The 19791-nt window shown below is 36.6% G+C and overlaps 1 protein-coding gene across 9 annotated transcripts in view; it reads left to right on the top strand.

Moving 5' to 3' along the window:
• The window catches only part of CLASP2 (cytoplasmic linker associated protein 2), a 177766-nt gene that overhangs the window by 24342 nt on the left and 133633 nt on the right, over window positions 1–19791 (top strand). For all 9 annotated transcript variants that reach the window (XM_060022121.1, XM_060022119.1, XM_060022118.1 and 6 more), the window contains exons 6-7: window positions 1301–1398; window positions 7425–7495. In XM_060022121.1, the coding sequence (XP_059878104.1) occupies window positions 1301–1398; window positions 7425–7495 (169 nt within the window). The remainder of the gene's footprint in view (window positions 1–1300; window positions 1399–7424; window positions 7496–19791) is intronic.

The raw sequence follows: 19791 nt of genomic DNA, 5'->3' as shown, positions 1-19791 counted from the left end.
AAAGGATAGTTCTTGAGTTTGGAAGATTGAGTAACAAAGAACCTGAATTTCCTTCTCTAGTCCTCCTATAAGCTAGTTGTGAGGGCAGATTGTCAGCTTCCTTTTCATTCCTGCATAACAACTTTTGCAACAGTTATAACCCTGTTTGTGCCAGTGGTATATCACTTGTTGGAAATTTCATTCCCTGAGCTTCAAATACTATAGGCATAAACAAGGGTGTGTTCTGGATCTTGTCCTTTGTGGAGTTGAATCTTGGCTGTAACCCTTTTGGCACAGTTTGGGCATTTGGAATGACCCTGGATATTTCCTTGCTTTTAGGCCCTAGCTGCGCCTCTAGAGGTTTGTAGAGAGTTCTACTGTCTCTTCATTTGCCCTTCGACAGTGAGCTATGCAAAGGAACTAAAAGCTGTCTTCCACATTCCCGTCTTTAGGCCACATTTATTTTTTCTTTTAATTGTGGTAAAATATTCACAATATAAAATATACCATTTCAGCCTTTCTTAAGTGTACAGTTCATTGGCAGTAAGTACACTGACATTGTTGTGCAGCCATCACCACCACCCATCTCCAGAACTTTTTCATCTTCCCAAGCTGAAGCTGTCTACCCATTAAACAATAACTCCTCATTTCCCCCAGTCCTTCAGCTCTTGGTGGCCACGTTTTACTTTCTCTCCAAATGAATTTGACTACTCATAAACGTGGAACCATACAATATTTGTCCTTTTGTATCTGGCATATTTCACTTAGCATAATGTCTTCACAGTTCATCCATGTTGTAGCATGTGTCAGAATTTCCTTCCATTCCTGTTTAAGGCTGAATAATATACCATTGTATGTATATACCACATCTTGTTTATCCATTCATCCATGGATAGACATTTGGGTTGTTTCCACCTTTTGGCTATTGTGAATAATGATGCTGTGAACATTGGTGTATAATTATCTGTTTGCGTTCAGGCCACATTCTTGAAAGGCAGTTTTATTCTACGAAAATATGTTAACCACGATAATGATTTGTAGTCATATAGTTATTATCAGTTCTTTATACAATATTATTACAAATAGAAGATTTTTTAAAAGCCACATTTATTTGCATGTTTCTTAGATTTCTGTAAAACTTTTACAAGGTTTCTTGGCAGGTCGTCTTGGTTTTTGTTAATGACCTGCCATAATCTCCCAGGGGTTTAGAGACATTAAAACCAACTTTGAGCTTCAAGTTGGTCTGTGAATTTAATGTTACCTTGAGGTGAAGTATTTTATTGTGTCATGTAAGTTTTTAAAGTTCTGAATTATTTGGCAGGTTAGAGATGCTGCAATATTGGCTGTGGTGGAGATTTATAGACATGTGGGAGAGAAAGTGAGAGTGGACCTTTATAAGAGAGGAATTCCCCTTGCTAGGTAAGTCTTGCTAAATTTATTATTTTGCCAATGGTTTTAAAGGTTTTAATTTCATGTGCTTATTTAAAATAGGTTCAATTTTCTGGAATGCTTTAATATTCAAAAGATATAAAAGGACATATAGGTTATTACTGTTTAAAAAATTCTTAAGATTCTATACTGTTCTAGACAGGATAGTATAATGAACCTCATGTACCTATTATCCATCTTCAATAACTAACTTGTGGACAGTTTTGTTTGTTACACCCTTACCTACTTACTCTTGTCCTGTATTATTTTCAAGCAAATCCAACTCATAACATTTCATCTGTAATTATTCAATATATTTTTTATTTTATTTTTTAATTTTTTTTCACTGAAGTATTAGTTGATTTACAGTGTTTCAGGTTTACAGCAAAGTGATTTAGTTTATATGCATATATATACATATATATAATCTTTTTCAGATTCTGTGCCATTATAGGTTATTACAAGATATTGAATGTAATTCCCTGTGCTATACAGTAGGTCCTTTTTGTTATTCAACGTATTTCTAAAGGGAAAAAAATTTTTTTTTCCAATCACAACCACAATGCAATCATCACACCTTACATTTTTTTGCAAATAATTCTATAATATCAAATATCCAGTTAGGGTTCAAATTTTCATAAATGTCATAATGTTTTATAAATGTTGTATATATATGTTTTAACAGTTTGTTTGAATCAGTATACAAATAAAGTCCAACAATTAGTTGTTATGTATTACAAGGCTGTTTAAATCTTTGTGTACCTCCAAGTACTTTTTTCCTTGTGTTTTATTTGTTGAATAAGTTGGGTAGTTTACCCTGAAAAGTTTCCCATATCCTGGATATTACTAATTCTTTTCCTGTGGTGTGGTTTAATGTGTTCTTCTGTCTTTATTGGTAGTTGGATTGGTAAATTGGTAGTTGGATCTATAGGCTTGATCAGATTTTCGGTGGGGGGTGGCAGGAGGAGCAAGACTACTTCATAGGTGGTGGTGTGTTCTGTTTACATAAGTCTCATCGGATCTTGCTGCCTCTCTTACCATGTAGATTATTTCCAGTATGAATTATTTTTTAGGTAATAAGTTCGTCTAAAAAATATGCATTTTGTTTACTTATTTATTCATTTGCTTTCTACTTCCAGGGTTAACAAAAATTTTATTTGAATACTGTATCATTTTATGAAAGAAATGGTATTAACATATTGACATATTTTGTGTGAGTGTATGTATATATGTTACATTATATATTTTTAAATTTATATTGAGATTATGTTTTTTTTAAGTATTTAGAATTTTTATTCAATTTTGACATTCATACAGAATAGTGCATAAATTGTAAGTATGCAGCTCTGTAAGTTATCACAAAGTGAATACACACATGTATCTCCCACACAGGTGAAGAAGTAGAACATTACAACATTCCAGAATCCTCCCCAAATCTTTCTTAATCCTTGTCTTTTCTGTCCTTCCCAGAAGTAACCATAATCCTGACTCTATCACCATACGTTAGTTTTGCCTCTGTTTGAATTTTATATAAATGGAATCATATAGTGTATACTTTTTGTGTCTTTCTTCTTTCAGTTAACATTATCTCTTTAAGATTCATTTGGGTTGTTGGATCCAGCTATAGTTGTTCATTTTCATTGCCTTATAGTTCTCCTTTGTATGAGTAGGTCATACTTTATGAATCCATACTGTTGACGGACTTCTGAGTTGTTTTCATTTTGTAGTATTTATGAATTAATGTTGTTAGAAACATTCTTATGCATGTCTTTTGGTATACTTATGTATTTGTTCTCTTGGAATATATTTGAATGGAAGTGCTGGGCCATAGGGTATGTTTACCTTTAGTTGATATTCACAGACAGTTTTCCAGAGTGGCTGGAATATTGGATGATTTCATTTATATGAAATGGCCAGATATGGCAAATCTATAGAAAAGAAGTTAGATTAATGGTTGTGTAGGACTGAGGAAATTGGGAGGAATGGGGAGTGACTGCTAATGGGTACAGGGTTGTTTTTTGGGATGATGATGACATTCTGAAATTGATTGTGTATATCTCTGGCTTTATATTAAAAACCATTGAATTCTGCACTTTAAAGGGGTGAATTATATGGTATGAGTTTTATCTCAATAATTGGCTGTTATAAAGAAAGATAAGTTCTGAGATACCTAATTACCTCTTTCATATTGTACTTGCGATTTATTATTATGACTCTAAACTTAAATATGTACTTTGGATAGAGTTGCTTTTCCAATTTTATCCTAGTGCTTTACTGTTCTCTATCCTTATCCTGAATCAGAACCTTCCAGAACTTTACAGGCCTCTATTGTTTGGCCTCCTGAGTTGTGTTTTGGATATTCCAGCCTCTGTTGTATTTGCCTTCTGTTGAATTTCCTAAATTCTTTTTCTTCCTGAATTACTTAAAAGATCCCAGTCTCTTCTTTCTACTCTTACATTGTTCCTTTCCTCCTTTTCCATCAGATTATATGTGTAATGATCCTCCATTATGAATAAGCTTGTTTTTCTAAATAGCTGTATTATTATTTTATAATAGCTTTTTATTTCTTTTTCCTTTCTTTCTCCCTGTTACTGTTATATTTGCCTGATCTTTCAGTTGACCCCTCTTGCCATTAAAGCTGCCTGTATCTACATTCCTTGCTGTATATTTTATCTGTCCCACCTCAATTCCTTACCAACCCTCTTTTCTCTCAGAGCTTCCAGCCCTGAGTTTCCTACTCCCTTTTTGCTACTGAATAGCTGAGTGTTAATTTCATGCTTCGTAACATCTTGTTCTGCCTTTTTTCCCAGAGAGCTTTCCTAAATCCTCTCCTTTCTGTTTCTGGGCTGTCTGGTCTTCATTCTGAAGTCCCATCTTCCAATTCCAGTTTTCCCTCCCCTGTCTCATCTTGTCCATCTAGTCTCTGGGCAGCCTGTCTAGTGTCTGCTCAATTCTCTGGAAGGTAACTACTTTGTAGGATGAAGGGACCTGTGTCTTTTGACTGCAGTGCTTTCAGATGTGTGAATATTTGTTGAATTTAATGGGGGTAAGAGCTGAAGTTAAGGTTTAGAAATCCCATTATAATGAATTCCTAGAAGGTTTTCAACTAAAAAAAATTTTTTTAGACCAAACAGTATTTTCAACCTCAATTTACAAGTAAAAAATGACAGGATGTGGACCAAGGCTTAACTAAGGTTTTAGAAGTGAAATCATGACAGAACCATTGATGTCAGAAAAACATTTGGCAATTAAAGACTTAACCCAAATCTCTAAGTCATAATTTAAGAATCATAGTGGGACTTACCTGGTGGCACAGTGGTTAAGGATCCACCTGCCACTGCAGGGGACACAGGTTCGAGCCCTGGTCCAGGAAGATCCCACATGCCACGGAGCAATTAATCCCATGTGCCACAACTACTGAGCCTGCGCTCTAGAGCCCACGTGCCACAACTGCTGAAGCCCGCGTGCCTAGAGCCCATGCTCCACAACAAGAGAAGCCACTGCAGTGAGAAGCCTGTGCACCGCAACGAAGAGTAGCCCCAGCTCGCCGCACCTAGAGAAAGCCCGCGTGCAGCAACAAAGACCTAATGCAGCCATAAATAAATAAATAAATTTAAGAAAAAGGAATAAATCATAGCATGATATAATATTGGAAAGTAAAAATTAGTGCTGTCAGCATGATCCCATGATCATGGTCTGAAAAAAATTTATATATAAATATAAAACATCGGAAAGCATGCAGTTAAATAAGTTCTCTGGATTGTGGGATTGTGGTTTTTTTCTTTGTTCCTATTTATATTTCCTAATTTTCTTCTATAATGAGTGTACATTGCTTTTGTAATAAGAAACACTTTTTTTAAAGAAGTGATAGAAGTGTATTATTCTGAATATAAAATCAGAAGTGCTAATAGAATTGCTGTTGAATTAAAATAGGTTAACAGGAAAAACATCAGATTATCAGTCATATCAGCATCACTTTAATTTCTGACATATTTTATTGTTTTTATGTTTGCCTTAAGTTTCCTTAGCATGATTTTTATGTAATTTTTAAAAATGTCTTGGTTACTGAGTATATTCATTATAAGGTTGGAACTAAAGTATTGGGTTGGCCAAAAAGTGCCTTCGGTTTTTAAGTAAAAATAAAAGACACATTTTTCATTTTCACCAAGAACTTTATTGAACAGCGTACTCACCCTTTTGTTCCACTATCTTCTGCCATTTTTCAGGCAACTTCATAATTCCATCTTGCCAAAACTTTTTATCTTTTTGAGCAAAGAACTGTTCCAGGTGCCTTTTACAGTCTTCCAGGGAGTGGAAATTTTTTCCATTAAGAGAATTTTGTAAAGACCTAAATAAATGGAAATCCAAAGGTGCAATGTCTGGTGAATACAGCAGATGAATCAGAACTTCCCAGCCAAGCTGTAACAGTTTCTGCCTAGTCGTCAAAGAAACATGTGGTCTTGTGTTATCCTGATGGAAGATCATGCGTTTTCTTTTGTCACTTCTCATTGAGTGCTGCTTTCAGTTGGCCTAATTGGGAGCAGTACCTGTTGGAATTAATCGTTTGGTTTTCTGGAAGGAGCTCATAATAGAAGACTCCCTTCCAGTCCCATCATATACACAGCATCACCTTCTTTGGATGAAGACCGGCCTTTGGTGTGGTTGGTGGTGGTTCATTTTACTTGTCCACGATCTCTTCCATTCCACATTATTGTACAGTATCCACTTGCCATCATCCATCACAATTGTTTTAAAAATGGAACGTTTTCATTACGTTCAAGTAGAGAATCGCATGCAGAAATACGGTCAAGAAGGTTTTTTTCGCTTAACTCATGTGAAACGCAGACATCAAAGTGATTAACATAATCAAACTGGTGCAAATGAATTTCAGTGCTTAATTTGGATATTTTCAGTATGTCGGCTATCTCCTGTGTTGAGAACAATGTTGATTGGTCTCAATTAATGTCTCAATTTGATCGCTGTCAACCTCAACTGGTCTGCCTGACTATGGAGCATAGTTCAGCAAGAAATCTCCCACATGAAACTTCACAAACCACTTTTGACACGTTCGATCAGTCACAGCACCTTCTCCATACACTGCCCAAACCTTTTTTTTGCATTTCAGCTGCGTTTTTACCTTACTTGAAATAATAAAGCATAATATGCCAAAAATGTTGCTTTTTTTTTTTTGCGGTACGCGGGCCTCTCACTGCTGTGGCCTCTCCCGTTGTGGAGCCCAGGCTCCGGACGAGCAGGCCCAGTGGACATGGCTCACGGGCCTAGCCGCCCGGTGGCATGTGGGATCCTCCCAGACCAGGGCACAAACCCGCGTTCCCTGCATTGGCAGGCGGACTCCCAGCCACTGTGCCACCAGGGAAGCCCCTTGATGTCTTTTTTTAAATGCATGCTGGTACGACAGCTGTCACATACAGTCTAACAAAATTGTTTCAAATGAAGTTAAAGACAACTAAGTGCTACTAGAGCCATCGTATGGAAAATACCTAATGAACCTTTTGGCCAACCCAATATTTTTGATGGGTTTGGGGAAATAATTTTATGATGAAAATATGAAACTGCTTTGTGTGAAAGTTATCTTTTTTTAAAAATTGAGGTATAGTTGATGGTACAATATTATATAAGTTTTGGGGGTACAACATAGTGATTCACGATTTTTAAAGGTTATATTCCATTTATGGTCATTATAAAATATTGGCTATATTCCCTGTGTTGTACTGTCTTCTTGTAGCTTATTTATTTTATACATCGTAAACCCCTACCCTTGAAGGTTACCTTTTCACAAATATACCTGCGAGTGTGTAGAGTGCTACCTGTATTTGACTGCTTTGCTCTACTGAAGAGATGCATTTTGTGTCTGCTTTCAGTGAGTTAATTGTAAAATAGAGTTGTATAGAGCTAACTGAATCCTTGGAATTGTTTTTTCTCAGGGAGATGGTGAAGGAAATTGTTTCTAATTAAAACTGTATGTAAAACAAACAAAATTTATTCTTTATTCACAGATTAGAAATGATACTTGGCAAATTTGATGAAGTGCAAAATTCAGGTGGTGTGATTTTGAGTGCCTGCAAAGGTAAGAATAATTAAATTATTCCAGTTCTCAAACATTTCTAAGATTATTTAGCAAAGTTTTAGACACTAAAATATGTCTTCTAGTCAACTATTATATCACTGATTCAGCAGATTTGACTTTGTGGCTTAAAACTTGTTTAGGATAACAAAGTCTTTACATCCTGCTGATCATTACCTATCCTCTGATTCTTTTGGAGTAAGTGAAAATTTAATAATGGGTTAATTGTGTAAAATGATACTACTTTTTTGCCTTATATTTGGTACCTTCTGAGTTGAAGATATGATGACCCTCTTGCCTTCTATGTTCTGTGCACAAAATGTGTTTTTTACTCCCAGAGTAATTGTGTTTTTTAAAAATTAATTAATTATTATTATTTTTTTTTTGCGGTACGTGGGCCTCTCACTGTTGTGGCCTCTCCCGTTGCGGAGCACAGGCTCAGCGGCCATGGCTCACGGGCCCAGCCGCTCTGCGGCATGTGGGATCTCCCCGGACCGGGGCATGAACCCATGTCCCCTGCATCGGCAGGCGGACTCTCAACCACTGCGCCACCAGGGAAGCCCAATTTATTTTTTTAATTGAAGTATAGTTGATTTACAGTGTTGTGTTAATTTTTGCTGTATAGCACAGTGACTCAGTATATATATATGCTTTTTTTTTTTTGGTTGCATTGGGTCTTTGTTGCTGCGCATGGGCTTTCTCTAATTGCCTTGAGCGGGGGCTGCTCTTCACTGTGGTTCACGGGCTTCTTATTGCGGTGGCTTCTCTTGTTGCGGAGCACAGGCTCTAGGCGCGCGGGCTTCAGTAGTTGTGGCACGTGAGCTCAGTTGTGGCTCGCGGGCTCTAGAGCACAGGCTCAGTAGTTGTGGTGCACGGGCTTAGTTGCTCCGCGGAATGTGGGATCTTCCCGGACCAGGGCTCAAACCCGTGTCCCCTGCATTGGCAGGCAGATTCTTAACCACTGAACTACCAGGGAAGTCCTCTACATTCTTTCTTATTTTCTTTTCCATGATGGTTTATCCCAGGATATTGAATATAGTTCCCTGTGCTATACAGTAGGACCTTGTTGTTTATTCATTCTATGTGTAATAGTTTTCATCTACTAACCCCAAATTCCCAATCCATCCCTTCCCCACCTCCCCTCCCCCTTTGTAACCACAAGTCTGTTCTCTCTGTTTGTGAGTCTGTTTCTGTTTCATAGATAGGTTCATTTGTGCCATACTTTAGATTCCATTTATAAGTGATATCATGTGTTTGTCTTTCTCTTTCTGACTTCACTTAGTATGATAATCTATAGTTGCATCCATGTTGCTGCAAATGGCATTATTTTGTTCTTTTTTATGGCTGAGTAGTATTCCATTGTATATATGTACCACATCTTCTTTATCCATTCACCTGTCAATGAACATTTAGGTTGTTTTCATTGTAGACTTTTTAATGATGGCCATTCTGACTGTTGTGAGGTGGTACCTCATTGTAGTTTTGATTTGCATTTATTTAATAATTAGTGATGCTGAGCATCTTTTCATGTGCCTCTTGGCCATCTGTATTGTGTGTCTTCTTTAGAGAAATATCTGTTTAGGTCTTCTGCCCATTTTTCGATTGTTTTTTTTTGTTTTTGTTGAGTTATATGAACTGTTTGTATATTTTGGAAATTAAGCCCTTGTTGGTTGCATCGTTTGCAATTATTTTTTCCCGTTCCATATGTTGTCTTTTTCTCTGTGTGTGCGTGTGTTTTTTTTTAGTGGTTTCCTTTGCTGTGCCAAAGCTTGTAAGTTTGATTAGGTCCCATTTGTTTATTTTTGTTTTTATTTCTATTGCCTTGGGAGACTGCTAAGAAAACAATGGTACGGTTTATGTCAGAGAATGTTTTGCCTATGATCCCAGAGTAGTTGTTTTAGTTAGATGCTTTTAGTAGAAATTGTAGGGTTGATTACTCTGTTACACCTATGTGTAGAGTATCAGTGATCATACTAGTGAAGAGACACAGCCATAGGAACTTCACCAGTGTAATAATTTTTGGCTTCTTAATTAGAATGAGATCAAATTGGAACTCAAGGAGGTTTGGAGTTGGTATCTGGCATTTATTTGATTTTGTGGTTGCTCTTCTTTTTGTAAGGTTGCTAAATTGTGTTTGGTCTTATTGGGTAGCATTTACCTTCAGTCCTTAAATATTAATTAACCATACATGTGAAGAATATATTCTATTTCCAAAGATAGTATAGGTGGTTTTTCTACCTGGGAAAGTAGGTTCATATTAAAGATAGTATGCTTAGCTTAGTAATGTGCATGATGTTGGAGAAAAAATTTGGTGTATGAGTTGTTATAGTCAAATAATAAGAAAGCTAGTTACTAATATAATTTGGTTCTCTTTTGCTGGATAAACCAAGACCAAGCCTTGTTGTATTGCAGGAAGGCAGATGGAGTGAGAGAATTTAGTGTTAAAAAGATTGTGTCTACCTTAATCTAAACTTAGTTACAGAAGCATAAATTAACTTCAGCACTACCAGTCCTCACCCTGATTGCCAGCTGTTTCTCACTCCTCTTCTCTAAATAGAAGGTGTTTTAAGTACCTTGTCCTTATTTTTCCAGCCATCACCACTGTCCATTTCCATAGAAACCAGAAACAGCAAGAAGATGGAGAATTGTTGAAATTCCTTGAATTAAGATTGTGTGTTTTCATATCATTTACACTACATACTCATTTATGTATTCCAGACTCTGTAGTTACAGCCCTATGAAGAAAAGTATAATGTGTACTATAAATTTAAGATATTTATTATTTGGATATGGTTTATTTTGAAAGTATTGTCCTTGTATTTTGTGAGGTTATTTCTGTTACCTTCAAAATAGAAGATTTTTTTGTTTCCTATTCTTTTAGCTCCCATTTCTTTTTCTTTTCATTATCTCTCCACAAACAAGGATGTTTAGGGTTAGTATCTGGCATTTATTTCTCTTGGAGAGAGTTTTCAGAAACCTTTCTGTTTTGGAGATTATAATCTGAATATTGCAAGTATAGTCAAATGTGAACGTTAAAGTCTATACTACTTATTGGTGTGTAAAAATTGGTCATGATGATTTTGATGACAGTATTAAGCTGTCATTGAAAAATACTTTAATGGCTCTGTTAATAAGGGATGAGACTAGAAGAGGAAAGCCCATTTATCATGTTGGTAGGTCCCAGGGCCCAAGCCTCTTTTTCCCCTTGTCTTTATTCTCTTTCAGGGATTTAATCCAGACCAAAAGCTTCGAATGATAACTATTTGCTGATGACTCCTAAATATGTAGTTCTAGCCCTCATTTATCTCTCTGTGCTCTAGATCTGGGAGCCTGTGGCCTCGATGACATTTCCATTTGGATGTCTAAGAGACATCTCAGGCTTAACAGGTCCAAAAGTTAAAGCCTGTTGTCTCTTCCTTTCCCTCAAAACTGTTCTTCCCCCAGTTTACCCATTTCAGTCAGCGGCACCACCATCAGCTCAGGCTAGGAAATTTCCTGATTAGAATTAGTTAGCATTGATCTCCCATTCTAACTAGTCATTTTTGCCTCTGAAATTCTAATATATGCCAAATTTGCTTATTTTTTTCCATCTCCACTGCTAAAACCCTACTCTAAGTCTCCTTTAGCTTTTTTTTTTTTCTTTCCTTTTTTTTGCGGTACGCGGGCCTCTCACTGTTGTGGCCTCTCCCGTTGCGGAGCACAGGCTCCGGACGCGCAGACTCAGCGGCCATGGCCCACGGGCCCAGCCGCTCCGCGGCATGTGGGATCTTCCCGGACCGGGCACGAACCCGTGTCCCCTGCATTGGCAGGCGGACTCTCAACCACTGCGCCACCAGGGAAGCCCTCCTTTAGCTTTTACCTGCATCACTGCAATAGATTTCTGTTTTATGTTTGACCCCTGGAATCTATTTTCTTCCCAGAAGTGAGAGTGGTCTTCTTAAAATATAGACGGATTATGTCACAACAGTGAAGAAGACAGTTAAAGTTTTTGCCTCGAGGAGCCTACATTCTAGTGAGAGAGATAGATCATAAACAAGTAAACAAATGGATATCCAGAGTGATTACAGTTGGTAATGAAAGAAATACAACTACTCTTTGTTTAATGAATTTAATGAAATTAACTTAAATTATTCCTAAAATCCTTGCTGCTAAGTGAAAAGCCATTAAATGAAAAAGTTATTTCTTAATTTTTCCTAACTAACATTATGTTATGTTTCATCCCAACCCAAGATGCTTGAATAATTTTCACAGGTAGAAAAATATATCAATTGAGCACTGAAAACAAATTTTTATAACTAGCAATTTGAAGGCAAATAAATAGTTTATACCTAAAATAATGTAATGAAGGTTTATTCAACTCCTTTTTTATTTCTGCACAATTTTTCCCCACATAATTTTCAGTCCCTGTTAGCTCATTGTTATTGTGCACTCAAACTAAAACTTGAAAATAAAGTTATAGACCAGGAAAACATCTAGGACAAAATAAAGGCTCATCATGGAAACTTGTGGAAATAGTTCATGCACACAACAGATTGAAGAGCTATTAAAGATACCACCTCTTTTCTCTCTCACTTGGTGTACATATGCAAAGCAAATTATTGTGAGTTCACCCAAACATGGCGTTCTATTCGGATTTGTTTCATCTGATATTCTGTGACTAGAAACTATTATGGTAAGTAAAAATTTTTAATGTGTCTTTGCCTGAAACCATAATAATAAAATATCACACTTCTTATATTCATTGAGGGTGTTTGGGGATGAAAAAATCATTTTACTAAATACAGACAAAAACAGACAAACAAAAACCCAGAGGATTTGTTGTAAAGGTGGTATAACTTTTTAAGAGCCACTGCAGTTAAAAGTTATCATCTACACAGTCATTAAGTGAAGTAAATAGGGTATGGAGATGTGAAGTAACTCAGTGATGCCACTTTAGATAGAATAGTGGGGCAAGCGTCTCTCAGAGTTGACATATTTGAATTGAGACTTGATAAAGGAAAATGAGCTATTCATTGGATACATGGTAGGAAAAATGCTTTGGGCAGAGAAAATGTGACCATAAAGGCCGAGAGGTGGAAAAGGTCTTAGTGTATTTGAAGAAAGGAAGGAAGGCCAGGGCTGACTGGAGCCTAGTGAGGCTAGGGCTCTGTTGGAAGGGAGACTGTGTATGAGAAAAATTGGAAAAGTAAGCAGGAACCATTATATGAGGGTCTTGTAGGCCTTGGGAAAAGTTTGGTAGACTTCTGGGAGTAGGAAGGGTTTTAGGCTGGAGAGGCATGTGGTAAGTGAGAGTGACATGGCCCAACACTATCTTACATACATTTATTGTTTGGAAAAATTGTCTGTTTCTTTATTTCGTCTTCCTTCTGCCTCTTCTCCCCTTATACATGTCTTGATACATAACTTTACATCTCATGCTTTTGTCTCTGATTTCTTTCATTATTGCCATATCTACGCTTTTAAGTTTTGATTGAACTCTTTGACTTGATTTTCTAGAGCATTAGTTCAGCACACTCAAGAACACAAAGTAAATTCTATTATCAGAGATTTGAGCATGTCGTTTAATTTGGGAATAGTGAGAAATGCATGGCATTTTTTTTTTTTTTTGTAGAGGGTTTTTCAAGCCTGACTTTAATTCTTGTATTACAGAGTAAGTTAGGCAGAATCCTTAAGTGCAGTGGAATTAGCTCTGCTATTAGAAGGAAACTGGATTTAAAATTAATCAAATCATGGCTGAAAGAAGGCAACACCAGCCCTGTAGGAAGGAAAAGACTGAAAGTTGCAGGCCCCCCTGTGATTATGGCAGGGTCTGGTGTTTTCTAGACAGGCTCCTATGCTAACTGAGATACAAGCACAGACGTGTTGGTGGCTGTGACTGCAAGTCTTTTTCTTTTTCGCTGAAAAAACTATGTGTAATTCTGATTTGTCAAGTGTGTATAGGACCTAATGCAGTCTTGGCATGTAATCATTGTAAAATATTTCCCAGCTTCTCTCTTTGAAAACAGTTGCTAGGAAAAGCATTGTTTTAGGAGGCTGGCAATAAACTAAACCACAGAAATTAGGCTTTGAAATTACCTTGATATTTGGCAAAAGAGGTAATGAGGTAACTTGCAGTCTAGTTTATAACATGCCCTTTGGTGAAAAGCAAAGTAGCCTTTTTCTTAGGTTGATTTAAAAATGTATCTGTTTGTGACCATGAGCTCCAGGGCCTTCTTGGAGCTTGACAATGTGCTGATGGTTGTGCAGCTTGGATGGAGGGTGCTCGGTGTCCCTGCAGCTGCGCACTGGCCAGGTTCTGTCTCCTCCACCAGAAGCAAGCTTTGTTCCGTGTGGCCCTGCCGTCTGCATACAGAGCAGCCTTTGATGGGCTGCCTTTGACGTGATTTGTTTACGGCAGCCAGAAATGCTTCTTGCATAATGAGAGCAGTTAATCATGGAAACTGAGCTCTTCCTGTTTGTGCACTTCTAGCAGTCTTCTGTTGTAAATATTAAAAGGTAACGGCAAAAGGATGAAAACCTTTTAAAAAGGCACAAATCAGTTAATTCATCAGATCATGTGATTGCTACTGATTACATGGATATCTTTAGGGAAGCAGAAAATGATTGCTGAACACATGCCTTGTGTTTTGATGATTGCATTAAAAGTCCCCCAGTGGGATGGCATTTATTGGCTCTTAGAGCTTTTCTGACATTAAATTTCAGGCAGCCAGCACAAGGAGAAACACCGTAACGTATATCTAACCTCATATGTGCAGTTAAAGAATAATCTTGATCAAGCTCTGCTAGGCTTTGCTAAATAGACGAGGGCTTTCAGCAAGACCCCAGACTTTTATTTTGAAGTGGAGTAGCAGCTGTTGGCTATTGCGGTGCAGAGCTGCAGCGGCCTGGGTCACACAGAGCTCCGGGTGTCTGCAGGGTGTCTGCAGGCTGCAGGCCGAGCCCAGTGGCGCAGGCACCGAGCTGCATTTATTTGCTGTGCTGTTTGACCTGTTGGTTTGAGAGAGTTCCCTGGACCATCTGAATGGCTATGGGAGATGGTGAGTAAGATTTATTTTTCTTTTTTTTGCTTGTGCTATACACTTCCTTTTAAAGTGACAGTCATCTGCTGTATAAGAAATATATTTCTCCCTAAAGAACGAAGGACACTTTGTGTGTGTATGTGTGTGTGTGTATATACACACACACACTCGTATGTTCATGTGTGCACGTGTGTGCGTACTTGTCATTTGGTATCTTTTTCTACTTGATATGTCTGTATGGGATCTGGCAAATACAAGATGACAGTTTATCCTGCAAGCCAAGCAAACCCTCTGTCTTTGGTGGTGGATATAAAGGGATGTTGGAAGAAACATGGAATAATATAAAAGCTTTGAAGAGAGAACATGGCCTTTGGAAGAATGACAGATTTGGCAGGAAGGTTTAGTTAGCTAGCTTGATATCTTTCCTGTTGTATTTGACAACAAGTAGAATTCTGTGGTGATAAAGTATATAAAGAAGCAAAATGGCTTGCCATGGGCACTGTTTCAATTGATATGCTTGTGATTTGTCAGTGTCCCTAGTAAATAGTTCTCTAGAAAATATTTAGTCTTTTACAAATTCTGTACTGGTGTAATTTGATCAAAAATTGATTTTGCCAGTGTTTTATTGTGATAAGAATAATTTTAAAAACATATATAGTGCTGTATAGTTTTCCAAAGCACTTGAGTATACTTATTGTACATTAACTCCTAAGGTACAAATAACTGTGAAGTGTACAGAGTATTTGGGTATTTCCATTTCACAGATTGGAAAACTAAGGCTTGTTGAGATTATAAGTCCCAGATCCAGGCACAAAGCAAACCAAAATCAAATCTGGAGCCTCAAATGTGCATTCAGTATTGTGCTTCATAACACTTAATACTTGAGCTTTTTTTTCATTATTAAACATTTTGTTAAGATGCTTAGAGGTATACTTTATAATTACATCAACACCAGAGATGTGTAAGAAGGGGAATTTGAGGTTACTTCAAAAATGTTTTGTGTATTTTTCACTATGTTCTTTAGGAAGACTGGTCTGTATTTGGGAGTTTTAACTCTAACAGTTTCAGCCTCCTTTATGACTGTATAATGACTTCTCTCTAAGGAGTCTGTCCCCTTGGGACGATGAGGAATAGGGTGCAAACTTACCAAAAGGATGATATTGGTAAACAGTCATTTAAACTTTTATACACATGTTAATGGAAATATGATACTAAATCTGGTTTTGCATATTGTTATAGTTTATCCCAAGAATTTACATAAATGTTTTATATGTCCTTATAGAAATAAATAACAATATAAACTTCTAATTTTTAAGGCAAAAGCCATCAAAGTTAACAAATTAAATTCTTATATACTTACTGGCATTGCCAAGTTTGTTTGTTTGTTATTTCTAAACCTTAATTTACAAGCAACTCTAAATATTGCATTTGATTTGGGTTGTATCCAGATTTTATTTCTTTTTTAAGCATTATAAGTTCAATGGCTATCAATGTATATTTATTTAATTTTTCTTTTTTCAAGTAATACTGAATACATTCAGACTGTATAGGAATGCACTGATTTTTAAAAAATCAAAGTAACAACCTCATAAAGCTCAGAGGGTAACCTTCTTGCATATTCTCGTCTTTAAAATGGAAATACTTTTATTGGATTTTTATCGATAAAGTAATATATCTTTATTAAAAAATTTAACACCTAAACAGCAGTAACAGGTTATCTTGGGATTTATAGTTCTTAACAGTTTCATATATACTTCTCTGTATATTAGTCTCTCTCACATAATACACATACATCATACTAGTATCATGTGAACACATACAACAAATGGATTATGTTATTCCCAACCTATTTTGTTTCTTATTCTTTAATACACAAATATCTTCTCTTTTTAAAAATTCAAACAATGCAGATAAAGCAAAAATCCTCTCAGAACTGCCTCCAAGCCTTTTTATACCTTTTACTCTGCCTTACATATATATTAAGTATCAAAATGAATTATTTTGTTTTTGACCATGTTTACATAAATGGCATCATTCTTAACATATTTTGCCATTTACTATGTCTACTCAATATTGCATAGTGATCTTTCTTTATGCCATCATGTGTAACTGTTTTATTTGTTTGAACTGTTGCACAGTATTCCATAGTATGGATATATCATAACCATTTCTTTGTGGAATTTCAGATTGCTTAATCACATATAACTTTTCTAAATGATTCTGAAATAAACATCTTTGTACAAATCATGTGTGTGTGCACATATATATTTTTTTAAATAATTGGAAGTTGAATTTCTGGATCAAAGTTTTTATTCATTTCAAATTGTGTTAGCTATCTCTAATTTCCTCCCAAAGAGGCTTTACCACTTACATTCCCACCAATAGTGCCTTCTATCTTGCATTCTTTTGAGTTCTCATTATTATTAATCTTTTTAAAATTTGCCTATCAGATGGGTGAAAAATATCTCACCCTTTTAAAAAACATCTCTTCTTTCTAATAAGGTTGATCAACTTCATACGTTTGGTTGTTTGTATTTTCTTTTTTGTGGATTGCTTTCTGGCATCTTTAGCCAACTTTCTGGTTTTGACTTTGTTGTTTACTTATAGTTGCTCTGTATGTTCTGGCTATTAATCTGTTATCTATTAAATATATTATATAAGCTTAACTTCAAGGCCATATGAAAGATTTTATTTATTAACAGTTTTATTTCTGGACAAATTCAGATTTGTGAAGTACTGTAATGACTAACGATTGAAGAGTTGTCAGGGGTGACTTTCAGGTGCCTTTCTGTTTAGTTGTCTTTATCCTCACCTAAGAATATAAAACCAGGCAGTCAGATGATTGTGAAGTAGCTCTGGGCAGTCAAACCAGATAGAGTTAAAAACCTGTAGGATTATTATGTGGCTCTGAGCCCTGAAATCTGCCTCAAAAGCTCACGAGAGGAATTTGGCCTTTTGTTGTTATGCTGCAGAGTGGCTGGAAAGAAATAAGGTTTTGTTGCAAATAGACTGTTTCTAAACTTTAAACATTTCAACACAATCTATCATTCCAAACGCTGAATCTCTTAAAAAATCCATACAAGCGATGACATAACCTTGGCGTTCTATAGGTAAGCCTTTTGGGACCACTCCAAACTGACATATAACTACTGGTTTGGGGGATAGGGAACAATAGCAAGAAATTAATGTTGAATAGATCTCTATTCTTTGAAACCCTTGAATATTCTATGTGATACACTAGGATTGGATAATTTAAGTCACTGAAAGAAAGCAACCCTTTAACTTACTGGCCAAAAGGCCAAGCTTTTCTTCTAGGAGCAGTAAGGGAAAAAAAGAGTCTATGAGGAGAAAAAGTAAATTACAAAGGAGAAAAAAAATGGGCATTCAGCAGCAATAAAGGCAGATAAGTAGTGGGAACTAAGATTGAAAATCTTCTGGATACAGACCCATTTACCCATCTGGGTGCAAAGTGTTGGACATCAGTAGCAAGTTATCCTCAAACATGATGTTGCTAATGAACCTGAATCTTCAAGAAAAGATTTACATCTTTTCTTTGTATATATATAGGATGTATAGTAGATGTTCTTTTTTTTTTTTTTTGTGGTACGCGGGCCTCTCACTGTTGTGGCCTCTCCCGTTGCGGAGCACAGGCTCCGGATGCACAGACTCAGCGGCCATGGCTCACGGGCCCAGCCGCTCTGCGGCATGTGGGATCTTCCCAGACCGGGGCACGAACCCGTGTCCCCTGCATCGGCAGGCGGACTCTCAACCATTGCGCCACCAGGGAAGCCCTAGTAGATGTTCTTGACAGCTGTTATAACCAAGCTGTAGCTGTCATGAAATTTTAACTACCTGAAATGACTACATTTTGTAAAGTTCTAAATAAGCCTTATTATGAGGCTCATTTATTGTTTAGTTTGATATCATGGTTATCATGAAATATGTTATTTACTTTTATTAATACCAAATAACGGTTTAAATTGTGTTTAGCTTTTTACTTCACTGAACTATTGAAGGTCTTAAATTTTTAAAGACTCCTTTAAAGAGGAGGGTAAAAGTCTTCAAATATTTTTTAACTAGTGAGTTAATATCTACCTAGAAATTTTAAGAGAGTTTATCAAATTTCTTGGCCTCTCTTAAACTTTGTATGGAATAAACTTTATTTTTAATAAATAAAATAGTTAACTATTTAAGATTAACTGTGCTGTTGAACACAGTATCTTCATGTGAATATTAAAATCTGGTGATTAGGGACTTCCCTGGTGGTGCAGTGGTTAAGAATCTGCCTGCCAATGCAGGGGACACGGGTTCAATCCCTGGTCTGGGAAGATCCCACATGCCGCAGAGCAACTAAGCCTGTGCGCCACAACTCCTGAGCCTGTGCCCTAGAGCCCGTGAGCCACAACTACTGAGCCTGCGTGCCACAACTACTGAAGCCCATGCGCCTAGAGCCCGTGCTCCATAGCAAGAGAAGCCACCGCGATGAGAAGCCCATGCACCACAACGAAGAGTAGCCCCAGCTCGCCGCACTAAAGAAACCCCATGCGTAGCAACGAAGACCCAATGCAGCCAAATAACTAACTAACTAAATAAATAAATAAAATTTATATTTTTAAAATCTGGTGATTATTTTATTTTGAAGCACTTTGATTTTCAGTTTCTAATCACTTAACTGAAAATTTTCATTTTAGTTTAAATTGAAGACATTCTTAGTTTTTACTATTTGATTATTTTACTTCTGAAAGCTTGTGATTCTCTTTAGCCCTGGGAAATCTTTTTTTTTTTTTTGATAAGTTTCTCCCCTTCATTAGTTTTAGTCTCTCCTTATAGAATTATTATTCGTCAGATATTGAACCTTCTAGGTTGATTCACTGTGTCTTTTATGTTTTGTATTCTCTCTTCCATTTATGCTTTTCTCTTTTATTCTGTGTTCTGGGAGATTTCCTTGACTTTCTTCTCCAGTTCTTCTATTAAATTTTAATTTTGGCAAACAAAAGTTTAAATGGTTCTAAAAACTGTCTTTCCTTTTCTGGTGGTTCCATTTTTACAGAATGCACGTGCACACCTGTGTGTAAAATACGGAGCTCCCTGAGTTGGGGGTGGGAAGAGCTTAATGATGAAATCATTCCATAGGTTTTCAGTTGTTCCTTGCTAATCAGCTCTGTACTTGCTGGCTTAGAAACTGTCACTTCTGTCATTCTACAAGGTAGATCAGTTCTCTCTGCTGTTTGATTCTGCTTCTGAGAATTCTAAGTTGCAGCTTTGCTATGGTATTCTTCA

Source organism: Delphinus delphis, chromosome 10, assembly GCF_949987515.2.
Source record: "Delphinus delphis chromosome 10, mDelDel1.2, whole genome shotgun sequence".
NCBI classification, from domain to species: domain Eukaryota; kingdom Metazoa; phylum Chordata; class Mammalia; order Artiodactyla; family Delphinidae; genus Delphinus; species Delphinus delphis.
The sequence above is the reverse complement of the archived record's forward strand: the minus strand, read 5'-3'. Positions and strand labels throughout refer to the sequence as shown.